We start from the raw sequence: 13,113 nt of genomic DNA, 5'->3' as shown, positions 1-13,113 counted from the left end.
ACTGGATAATTAACAGGCATCTGAGTGACTGCATAGTGACGGTGTTCAGGCCAAAACACAGAATATTCAACATAATACAATTCAAACATCACTAAAATAGTTAAATAGATGCCGAAGATTCATTTCTTCATAAACAGACAAGAAGTGCACAAACATGAATGTCTTTCGGTGACTCCAGAATCTAAACTTTCCTCTCTCACCCGTACACAGTGCCCAGATCCAGACCCATTGCCCAGAATGTTCTGCCAAATTTGACCAGACATCTGTTTATTCTTGGAAAAGCATGTCTGTCATTCTCTTCTGATTGCCTAGCATTGCTTTGATAAGATTACAGGAACAGAGTAGGTATCAGGAATCTGCCCTCAGAAGAACAGCAGGAGAAATAGATACAAAATGGATTTTGTAAAGTACTAAAGCTATTATTGAGATTACAGTGAATCACTGATATTTGTTTTTAAGAAATAACAGAATAAAAAACAGTGTAATACCACGCAAGAACATTTATCCTACTCAAAAAAACATTTTGGAGTAAAATATAGTCTAAAACAGCTTTTTAGACCCATATATTTATCTCGTTCAAGACTTATAAAACATGATATGAATTATGTGGAAGGTTAGTAACGAAAAGTTATTACATAAGCTTCAATTTTGCCTTTATATTGTGATGCTTAAAATATTATATTGTGGGGTTTTTTCATGTTGTTACAATATATGGGCTTTGAAAAGGACACAAAAGCAGTTGTCCCTACTACGCGTGCACTATTATTTTATTGCTATGTGTGACAAATAGACCGATATTTACAATCTTCCCCTACATTGGTCACTGAATAAACGAGTCAGTGAGAACTGGATGAGTCTGAATCATAAATGAATCATTCAGACTGGTTTTATTAACTGTTTCAATTTTCATTTTTTGGGTGAACTATTCGTTTATGAGCCGCACATTATAGACCTTTAAATGCAATAATTCTTATATATGAAATCTTATGTTAGTAACTTTTTAGTAAGGTCGTCTTTGACTACAGTGTTTAGTATATTTGAAAGCTCTAAATAATATTTTGTTTGCAAGCTTGACCTGAATAGGTCAGTAGTAATATGTTTAGTAGGCTTATCAGGAGTAATATCTCACACTTATTAAGCTAGAAAACTGAAAATGTCCAATATTAAGAAGAGCTCCTACTATCTAGTCTCTATACCCCTTCTCAAGTTTTTTCATTTACTTTTTCCCCACAGGATCTGAATTTCCTCTATCCCCCCTAATTCTTTTTCTTTGTCCTGCCACTACCAGACGCATCATTTTCGTGCTTTGACAAAATGGGGCATTCATTCAGCACCTTCTGTGCTATCATCGGTGGAACAAGAGAGAGAGATGGAAAAGTAAAAAAATAAATAAACAGGCACTTCCTGTTTAAACATAACTGCCATGTCAAAATGACCTCCCCGCCATTACCCGGTGAGCATAAAAGAGGAGTGGGTGAACTTCAATGTCAGTTTTGAATAAACTCTATAAAAGACCTTGGTAATGACAGTTGTCATAAACATGCAAAAACCCTACTTCATATTCAAGACATATGTCATGTCATGGTTATGAGGGTGTCATCATGTCAGTCTTATGCACACCCCTTCAAGTAAAGTGTCACCCATGATTTGAGGTATTAGGTATGCAACACAAAAGCAGGATGAGTTATGCACTATACTTAGGTTAGGGGTTTAAACAAGCAATCACCCCTGAATATGAATCTAAACAAACAACCAGCGAAGACATGAAATTAGAGCATTTTATATGAGCATATGTGTGTTAGTGTGCAACTCACCTCTGGCAGCCCACACATAGCACGACGATGAGAATGGTGACAACGAAGGCTGAGGCGGCGGCGATGGCCCCCAGCAGCAGTACTTTGCCGTAGGGATGAGCAGAGAAGTTCACCCCGTCCTGCATGGAGGCCATGTGGAAGTGCTAACACACACACTTTCACGCGCGCCCTCACACACGCACACACATATGCACACACACTCTCAAACACTGTCCACAAGATCTGAAAGGGAAAAGTGGAGTTGCTAGAATCAGTTCCTTTCTGCTTTGTAAAGCTTTTTTCACCCATCAGAGGGTTATTAATCATACTCTGACAGGGACTATTTCAATATTAGGGGGTCTCAGCACCCAATGATTTAAAAAAAGATCTATAAAGAAGATTCTACATTTATAATTTTCATTCATTGAGATAACATGGAAAATATGCCATCCTTTAGAAGGATTTCTGTCATCTGGTGGAAAACAAACACTTTTAACATAAAAATTACATGAAACACTGATGCAGATATCATAAAAATCTATTAATAAATGAACACACGTTGTCCTCTGCATGGCGTTGCACTGCTACGGGTTGAAGAACACGCTGAATAACGCAGACTAAATTATGGAGATGAGACGAAGCCTGTCGCCGGTTTCATATGAGTTTTAAAGGGGACTGAGGCGATCACGAATTAGTGTATATATTACATAGTTAATCAACATTTTTTTACAGGGGCTGGGTAGAAATTTAGGGGGGGTAAAACCCTCCTTAAAAGGACCTAGTTATGCCCCTGGTCTTTTATTCCTTCCCTGAAGTCATTCTCTGGAGTGTAAATGAATGACAGAGAATGACTCTCCCCCACAATTTCTCTTGTTCTCTCTCTGTCTCTCTCTTGTACTTTTATTTTGTCTTTCTCTCTGTGTGTGTCTCCTGTAGGTCTCTCTCTCTTCTCTCCCACGGTGTATCATTTTCTGCCCACAGACTGTCACTCAGCGTTTGTTTGAAATCATTTGCCTCAGACTAGGGGGCATTTTTCACACGAGGATTCACGATCATCAGGTACCTCGTCGTCTGTCTGTTGCTGTGAACAAACAGGAGATAGTAACGTTAAACGCAGTTGCTGAAACACTGAGCTTTTACATGTCACTTAGGCCCCTTTCTAAACAGATAGTGTTGTGGTTTCTGCTCGAAAATTTAGTCATAAAAAACACTATTTTGCTCTCTAACTGTACGTTCACACCGCCACCGGCGAGAGCGTCAAAGTGGCCGGAAGTCATTCATTTTCATTGAGAGCCGGCGGCGAGCTCCGGCGAGAGCGGCGCGGCGCGTTTCGGACGGCAAGAGCGGCGAGTAGCGTTGAAATCAGTTCAACTTTATGGTAATAAGCAATGACGCGGTTCGGCGGCAACCGGCGGCAACCAATCGGAATGTAGAAGTGCTCCGTTTAAGAGAATCCCAGAGAATGTCCTGTAAACTTTGGTTCCGGCCACATTAGTTCCCAAGCAAAATAGAGGAGGTTAGTAATTTGAATTTATTAAGAGGGCACGCAACACTATTTATTGGCAAGATTTTCGTGCTAGAACACTTTTTCAGCGGGAATGCAAATTATAATTATAAGCACTTAACCATGAACACAAAAGCCACACCACACATATGGCTTTTAATTTGTTTATTTCATTAGCAAACATGTCACTATAATTTTAAAGTTATTTCCATCTATCAAAAATAAATAAATAAATTCTGCAAAAATAACCGACATTTTTGTTTGTTTGTTTGCATACCGTTTTAAAAAAGATCACGCATTCGATCTACGTCAGAGCATCAGAGCGTCCACGAATCTTTCCACGGCGTCGTTGACAGGGCGGCAAGAGCGAACTTTGCCGCTCTCGCCGGCGGCGGTGTGAACGTACGGTAATGAATATGACAGTTTACACTCATGGTTCTGCGAGGACCCTTGCTCTGCTTGCTTTTAAAAACACTTGATTTGGTACACTAACATAAGACAACTAAAAATAGTAGTGGCATCCTAATAAGCTCACACAGAAAGTGTAGCAGTGCCTGGGGGTCCAAGTGGTCAGCTACTGCTTAATGTCCCAGAGGCCAAAATGGTCTTGCACTAGGAGCCCAAGTGTTAAACTTTATTTGACAGTGTAAGGCACACAGCCTGAGGCTTTAGAGGCCCCTGGCAGTCGTGACACTATTTTGCATTACAAATAAAATACATATATTTGAGATATTACACATACAAACTGTTTATATATATATATATATATATATATATATATATACTGTATATATTAGGGCTGTCAAACGATTAATCGCAATTAATCGCATCCAAAATAAGTTTGTGTTTACAAAATATATGTGGGTGCACTGTGTATGATTATTTTGTGTGTATATATATATATATATATATATAAATACACACACATGCATGTAAAAAAATAAAAAAATATTATTTATATATAAAATATTTATATAAATCTATATACAGTATATACATGCAAATATTTCTTAAATATATACAAGAATGTGTGTGTATTTATATATATAAAATAATTATACACAGTGCACTACATGTATTATGTAAACACAAACTTTTATTTTGGATGCGATTAATCACGATTAATCCTTTGACAGTCCTAATATATATATATATATATATATATATATATACATAAGATTACGTTTATATTAAATACTCAATATATAATCAGAAATTATACAAATCTTAAATATAATATATAAAGTAATATAAAAAAAGTTACTTATATATACATACATATACACACAGACACACATCACCAACTCTTCCTGTTTCTATAGGGGACATCGCAAATGTCTGCACAGGAGAACAGACGCATTGAAATGAACCCATGTGAGACATTAATAAAACAGTCTATAGGCTCCACTTGACAGTGTTGTTGCGTACACTTCTCCAATTGTCCAATGTTCTCCATTACATCAGAAATCTTCTGAATGAGCCAACACTTTTGAATGGAGAGTGAGTTCTGAAATGCTCAGTCACCTTTTGTTTGCATGCACAATCCCCTCTTTATTTTTCATTGTGAAGACTTGTACTGCTGATGGCAGGATTTCTATGGCTATTTCTGACTCATACCTTACAGGCATCATGCATGAGCTCAAGTGTGTGGATTTTGTCAGATAAAGAATTACCCCAGTTTTAATTATTTTGGCTCTTGTTTTAGTACTATCAAAGGGAAGTGAGTCATGATAAGAGCTAAAAATACCTCTGTGCATAAGCAAACAACAGTGTCGAAACAACAAAGGAGGGACACAATACTAAGGGAATCTCTCTTTTCTTGTGTCTTGCTCTTTGTCAGACTGAAAAAGGACTTTTTACTATAATGCGTTTGTTATGCATGCATACTTGCCCTGAGTTGCACCTGGTGACCCCTTTTAAACTGTACACGGGTCTCTTGAGTATCCATCAATAAAAAAAAAAACAAGCATGGAGATTAATGAGTGGATCCATCATGCAGACTCCCTGTTTATAGACAGAAAACAGAGAGTGTTTATGAAAGGCTGCCAGCCAAAATTAAGGGAAAATGTGGTGCTAGACTATAAGGCACACATCCAGACACTCACATTCCAGATATCAATGAAGATCGCTACAGGAGCTCTGTCTGCCCAACAGCACCAACAAAACTCAGTATAGCCAAAACAAATCATTTATGAACTGCACTTAGGGATAGGTCACCCAAAAACGAAAATGTTGTCACACTTAAACTTGGTTGGTTAGATCAAAATGTCAAGGTTTGCCTAATTAACATGACAAGCATATACGCACTCATTGAACAAAAAGATGTTTCTCCATTATGGTTATCTCAAAATTAACCATAAGTACTCTGACTAAGAATTGTTTAGCAAAGAATATTGCTAATATTTAAGTTAATATAAGACATGTTACTTCAAATTTGTCCAGAGCACCCATGGCATATTTCAAATCGTATTAATTTATTGGCAGTGAGTGCATTATTATCTTAAATGCCTAATCAAATGAAAGAAATTAAAAATGGCTGACAGATAATCTCTTTCTCCAGTTGGGACCTTTTAGCAGCCTTTTTAGACAAATAGACGCTCATATTGAAACATTGATAATAAAAGCCACTGTGATTTTGATTCAAGGTGATCCTAAATTTTGCACGAGCTGCTTATTTAGGTTGCATCGGTATGATAGAATTTGCCAATGGCAGTCTAATGACTTGAGCTTTCTTGGTTTGGTTTCCCAATCAGATGAGAGTACCAGAGAGATACTAAAATCACCATCTCCATAATGCCTTTTCAGATGCACATAACACAAGCAAATTTGTGTTATTCTCCAAAAGTGACAAGCAATTTGTCTGTCCACACTGAACATGAAACTGCTGTACGATGTGGATCAAATCAATGAATTTGGACCAATGAGATGTAACAGTGGATGGGGCTTCCCAGCTTGATGCAGCAAATATACAAACCAAACACTCATTATAATATCCTGTCATAACATGTTTGCAGCTAGGACAAAAACTCAGATTTACATGATGCTTACAAGATTTTATTGTTATTAAATATATAAAGCATCTTCTGAATGACACTTGTCATAAGCACATTATTCTGAGGCCAGATGGAGCTGTGACTGTGTTTCATCCCACCGAATGGTAGAATCACATCTTCGTCATATTGATTTGAGAAGTCCTTCCCAATAAGCATGTTTTTCATGCAGAGAAGCATACTGGGTGAATAACATAATCGCTGTAACTGTCAACAGGTGCAGATGCTGTTATGTGCATATGTGACACTGCTAAAAAAACATTTAAAAAAAACAATCAAAGATATAGATGCTGACAATGAGTGCTTCTTTTTGACATATTCTAAAGGTTTTTTTTAAAAAAATGTTCCCATAATTTACTCACCCTCAAGCCATCCTAGGTATATATGACTTTCTTTTTTGAGCCAAACACAATCAGAGTTGTACAAAAAAATATCCTGGCGCTTTCCAGCTTTATAATGGGAGTGAATGGTAACTTGGATTTTGAAGCCCTAAAAGCGCATCCATCCATCATAAGTAATCCACACGGTTCCAGGGGATTATTAATAAAGGCTAATGAGGTGAAGCAATGCATATTGTAAGAAAAATATCCCTATTTATAACTTTATAACTATAATCACTGGCTTCCGGTAAAGGCAATAGTTCCATCACATTTGATGAAGGGATTTATATAGGCCTTACTCACCATGTCATGTGATTTCAATTAGTTTGATTAGGTCTAAACAAGCTAAGGCCATGTCCACACTAATAAATTTTCGTTTGAAACTATTTATTATTTTTCTCTCCGTTTTGGCCTTCCGTCAAATAGCCCCACACATTACTCAATTAAGAAAACACCTACATACAAACTTATACGTCTCAAAAGGTGTTTTTTTCACTTTATTAAGTTCCTTTTGTCCTGCACCTGCCAGAAGGTTGGATGTGAAAACAATTACTTTTTTTTTAAATCTACATCTTGTCTTCGCTGGGCTAATTAAACAGTAAAGAGCTTGTTTCCTGTGTAATTACATGGATACTATTTGGGAAGAAGCAGAAGCCTCTGTCTGATACACAGTCCCTGTCTTTATTCTCTGACTGATTAATTTGCCTTTCTGAATTAGAGCAAGACAAAATCCTCTGTAATTGGTAAAATCAGCTAATGCTGCGCAATAATTTAAGATACCCAGGACAATCCCCTTAAAATGATTACCACTTCATATTTGATTAATGTGACCAAGCAAAATGAAAACATCCTGTTCACTCTTAATTGGAGACTTTCAGTCCACCACACAATAAACAAGCACTCTAGTCTTGAGAGCTACTAACAGAAGTTATGATCTATGACTGCACTTAATGACTATGCATAACTTCTTGACTACAGTATAAATTAATTCAGTAAAAATGCTTAACGTGTTAAAATATGTAAAAGATTCCAGTCAGGCCCCTATTTAATTAAATAGGGATGTACAGATATTAAAGTCCACCATTATGCTTTTTCAAATATTACCTTTCATGCAGTGTGTAATGTAGCTGTTTGTGAATGGAAAAGGTCTGCAAAGTTTACATCAAAGTGCAAAACAAATAAACGTATCTCCCAAAGACAGAATAGATTCTAGATCTGCTGAAACAAGTCATCAGCAATTAAGTCTGCAATCAATAATGTTTAATCCTACAAGGCAACACAACATTATAAGATGCAGTATGAAAAGTAGATATGCATTTTGAGATTTGCCACATTTTACATTTAACAGTTTAAATTATATAGCCTATGTTTTAAAAATTACTCCAAACTTACGAAAGATGCTAATTGAATCTAGATAGTTTACCAGCAGGGGCCAACTATGCTAACATTTTCAATGCTTAAACTACTGCTCCCTAGTGGTTATTGTCTGCAACTGCACATATATCAAACAACAACAGCTTACAGGTTCTTCTTGAAGCCTCAGCATGTCCAAAATCAAGGAACTCCAGGTCCCAATCACATGATTAATCCTTTTTATTCGGTTTCCCTGTTTTTCATTTCTTTTCCATGTGTATGAAATTAATCTCATTGCTTTTAACGAAGACTAAATTGGGTTGTGTAATAAAGGCAGGTCTCCATCTGTATGTCAGACACCAGCTTCTATTTTTCAGTCAGTCAACTTCCCCAGAGAAATAAAGAGAAAGATTGTGTCTGTTTGTAAGGAGCACATGGAACAGGGAAGAAGAAAGAGAGAAACGGAAACAGAGTGAGATTGGGGAATGGCATGTTTTAATTACTGTGAAGCCCTAGATTTCAGTCAGAGAGAAACTGGCACGTCCCCCCAAACCCAAGAGACATGACTCTCTCGCCTCCTCCCCCTCTCGTTTTTTCCTCCTTTCACTCTTTTCCTTCTCTTTCTGTCCGTTTTACATCAGCAAAAAGAATGGAGGAATTAGTATTAGTGGATATAAATGGGAACTACAAAAATGAATACACGAACTAAAAACATGTTTTAGGCATTCGCTCAACTTCTGTCGCTGATGTTCACGTCATCAGAAATCAACTCTCATTGAATATGAATTACTTCCTTCTTCTTTGTTTTAAATCTCTGCATATGTGAACGGCCCTTAAGTCTTCTCTGAGCAGCATGTTAGCATGAGGGATGGTAAATGATTTATTCATAAACAAGCAGTAAAACAGGGTGTCCTCTGAAACCCGTCTTCACATCCTTCAAGCCAAACTCCTACATAACTACTTTGTTTAAGATATAACTTATTACAGAACTTAGTATAAATGATTGATGGAACTTAGTTACAACTGCACTGCTGCTACTTTTTACAGCTAATGCTAACTGTAACTGAATGTGATGAAAATACGCTAATTGATTCACATTGAAGAAGCCATATATAAAGAGCAAACTTGAAGGTAAGCTCTTTTGACGTTGAACAGTGTCCAATCTCTTTGCAAGACACTCACAATGAATTATAGCAACACCCTGGGAACCACTCACTACACCTATATTCATGTGATATTCTTTTTGCACTAGCAAACACCACTCAGATTTTGTATTCAGAAAATGTAATGTAGATTCATCATTTCAGTTTCAATTAAATTACAAAAAGTATACATATTTTTAAACCAGTTTTAGATAAATAATTTAGGCTGATAATTTTCCGTTATCAGCATTAACACCATATGATGAATGTTCGTACTGTTTACGAAAATCAGAACAAATACATTTGAAAGTTGTAGAAAGTAGCAGAAGCAGCTTTAAAATAATAACTGTATTGAAATTATTTATTTAATTAAATATAATCTGCCATTTAAAAAAAAAACTCTTCAGCAAATTAGTCAAATGAAAGAGGGAAAAAAACAATGTAAACAAATTACTGGTAACAGCCTGCAGTGCTGAATTGAAACAGACCAAAACACAATGACTGAAAATAGCAGATATTAAGGTCACCAGAGATTCCTGCCCTTGTGACCTTTGTTTCGAGGAGACAAGGACCTTCTGACCTCTCGCTAAGAGATTGGGGAGATGTAGTTTTGCTAGTAGCTGTGAATCATTCTGGTCTCTTCCGCATGACCTTCATTGTCAAAATAAGAAAACATTCACCAATCTCTACTCAATATGTAACTATGTGGGGCAAATAAATTTGGATTTCCTGTATTTTCAAGCAATCAAATTTCAAATGCTCTTAAAAATACCCAGACAAAAACATACAAATATGTGCACAATTCTTATGTTCAAGGACAGTTATAAGCTGTATGTTTCCTCCAGTGAGGAGCTATGATCTGCTCCACGATAAGACTGAGAAGGAACTCCTCTGCAGTTCACAGTATCTTCAGCAGAGCCTCAAGTTTAATGGATGTCTGCCTGCAGGGCCTTATCACACCGTAACAGACCTATAGCAAATCTCTGATGGCTCTCTCAAAATTGTAAGACTCTGTTCAGCTAGTAGGCCACCTCAGGATTAAACAAGATGTTCAGGAAACACATTTCAGATGTGACAAAACAAGGCATGTGATTCACGTTAAAGGTTTCCCAAACAGAAGACTTCAACGTTCTTGATCAGCTTGTTGGGTCTTGTTGACAGGTCTGGTTCCTCTGTCATGACCATGTTTAGTCACAAAGACCAGGCACAGCTGACGAAGCTGAGAGAAATTATTAGGATTTAAAAATACTCTGAATGCCAGAGTCAATCTAGTTTAAATCATTTAAATTTTGCTATGCACTGCATCACCTGTATATTAGACTTACAGTTTATATTATAACCTGGGTTTCCAAGCAAGTGCAGCCATTTATTTTCACCGTTCTTTACCCCTCCTGACACCAGACATCACATGTGAGCCAATGTTGGATTTTTTTTGCCATTAATTGGACAGAACAGAACATTCTGCTTGCTTTCTCTGATGCTCACGTTCATGTGGTAGGGAAATCATATCTGTTTCAGTCTCCACCAATCAACAGGAAGTTTAGTTGCGCCCCAACAGTCTCATTCATTGTAGCCACTCTCACAAACTTACTCACATACATGACACAGAACCTTCATCTGTTATATGGATGACAGGTACATCACCAGTCTGATCTGGCAAGCTTTCCCTATACACTATTGTTGTCAATTTGATTAATTTAAACATGATTCTTTTAAATCGTTCACAAAAAGATTCATTCAGATTCGAACTGTAGCCCTATCCGCAAATGACATTGTTAGCCCAGTAGGTGCCATCGAATATGCTACAGCTACATTTGTTGAACAAATTTTTTAGAAAGACCCATTCATTACTGAATGATTCCGGAAACGAGAAAGAGAATGACACGCATGAAGATATTCGTTGAGATGCTGCTCTGAGCAGTTCGTTCAGTATTGGAAGCGCTTCACACGCCGCTCTCTATTGGGTCATATATGCTAAAAAATTGGTGTTAAAAAAATGAGTCAGTGGATGAATGTAAGGGGAAACAATTTGTTCACCTAAAATATTCATCCACAAACTGAAACTAGTTTAAAGTCTGAGACACTGAGCTTCGTCTCATGCCCAAATTACACATCATCATCTTAAAGTCCCGCTGAAATAGCATTATTTCATGTCACGTGTTGAAGTTATTTCCACTGAAACAGGAGGACTGGGAGGGACATCTCGAACAGTAGAAACCAATAGAATTTAGTTTATATCACAGCTCGGCCAGAGCCGTTGAGCTTGGTAAAGCTGCAGTTTCATCCTACGCCTTATTGGAAAGCACACTGTCTGAATCCACTGGCACAATGAGCCTTTCACCATGTAGAAAACAGCAAATGGTAGAACAAGTTACCGATTTTATAATGTAGGGCAAATACTATGGATATATGGGACAGGACGCTTTAGATTCTATATTTGATTGGACAGAAAATCTGATGAGAAGCTGAAGTGCAACATCATTGATCCATATTGGCAGAAGACTAAGTTTTGAATGCTTATATAGGCCTATTCTAAATCTAAACATATTTTGAGCACACTGGCTTATAGATAACAGTAAGGCAAACATATAGGGCTACATACTAAACGCCAAAAAAAACTTCAATTTGGATTTAATGGGGACTTTAAACTAGCCTACTGCACCCTTTTTTGCAGACAGGAGATCAGTCAGCTTTTACTGCTGCTGTTTATTCAGACACAACAGGTTAGCAAGATAAGTAGGCTACTACAGTATTTTGATTCGATTTGCCCGTATGAACTTTAAAACGTGAGCTGTTTTAACTGAAACACTGCTGTAGGCTATATGTCAAGTATATGCCAGTATACTGTGCAACACCATTGTTTTCCTGGCTCGCATATGTAGCGCGAATACATGATATGTTATGGCCCGCAGCGGTCGACCTCTTCAGCACGAGTAATTCGTTGCTCCCGAGGGTATCGTCCCGCCAATCACTGATGCACTCAGGAAATAATCTCACAAGATCAAAGTGGAAATGCACGCGCAGTGCAGGTGCGTCCGCCAGGTCAGCTCCCACAGCAGACTGCAAGAGGTTTCCGTCGAAATCCCTTTTAATTGAGGGGAAACAAATAAATGATGCTGCTCCCTTAATTGATTCCATAATTCACGGTATTACATATGATACCGAGCAGTGCTGAACTGCTGGTTTCCGCCGAGTGAGAGAGTGTGCCACAACATGCTTATAAACCGTTTAATTAAGCGTCGAACCACAAAGGGTAATGCGGCTACACTGAAGCTGTTGCACACGTGTCTGCTGACTTATGATGCGAGTCATTAATATCATGTAAACCGGACGCGTATTCCTCCAACCTCCAACAGCGAATTATCATGCTATACATTCTGATATGCGTTTAATACAGGGTTCCGTTGTATGGCCAGCACGTAGGCAGAAGTGCATGCCAATGAGACGAGAGCCGTATACAGATGCTGCTGAAGATACTCACTCAGTTTAGGGATTCAGGGGGCGCGTCGCCGCGCAGCATCCACCTCGCTGCACTCTCTCTGCTGCTGCTGAAACGTCTGGCTCCCGATCGGACCCCGCAAGCATAATCAATAACCTGCGTTGAGCCTGGATTCGTATGTTAGGGAGGACATATGTGCGGTATGGCATCTGGCGTCCTCAGCGCAACCTCTGACCAGCCCCATTGTTCCCGCGCTGCATGCCGCGTCGCTCACAAGACGAAAGGTGTAAACGCACAGCTGGGTTATTCCAAGTCGAGGTTCGGTTGTGATATGAAGACCAAGTCACGACTGCCTCCGTTGAGCCTGCTCAAGCCTCAATCCTGTCTCGAGAATCGGCGACAGTACCATATGACAGCGCGGTGCCCACTCCATTGGCATTTGGAGCTTGCGT

General features: G+C 38.2%; 1 protein-coding gene across 2 annotated transcripts in view; it reads right to left on the bottom strand.

Annotated features, from left to right (window-relative positions):
* LOC120469260 (uncharacterized) overlaps nucleotides 1-13,113 on the bottom strand; it is a 20,460-nt gene extending 7,347 nt beyond the window's left edge. For both annotated transcript variants that reach the window (XM_039658126.2, XM_039658127.2), the window contains exons 1-2: nucleotides 12,704-13,113; nucleotides 1,815-2,036 (exon numbers count right to left, since the gene is read on the bottom strand). In XM_039658126.2, the coding sequence (XP_039514060.1) occupies nucleotides 1,815-1,948 (134 nt within the window). In that variant the 5' untranslated portion in view covers nucleotides 1,949-2,036; nucleotides 12,704-13,113. The remainder of the gene's footprint in view (nucleotides 1-1,814; nucleotides 2,037-12,703) is intronic.

The sequence above is a fragment of the Pimephales promelas genome, chromosome 14 (assembly GCF_988280905.1).
Source record: "Pimephales promelas chromosome 14, fPimPro1.hap1.1, whole genome shotgun sequence".
Lineage (NCBI taxonomy): Eukaryota > Metazoa > Chordata > Actinopteri > Cypriniformes > Leuciscidae > Pimephales > Pimephales promelas.
This window is presented reverse-complemented; position numbering and strand designations above follow the sequence as displayed.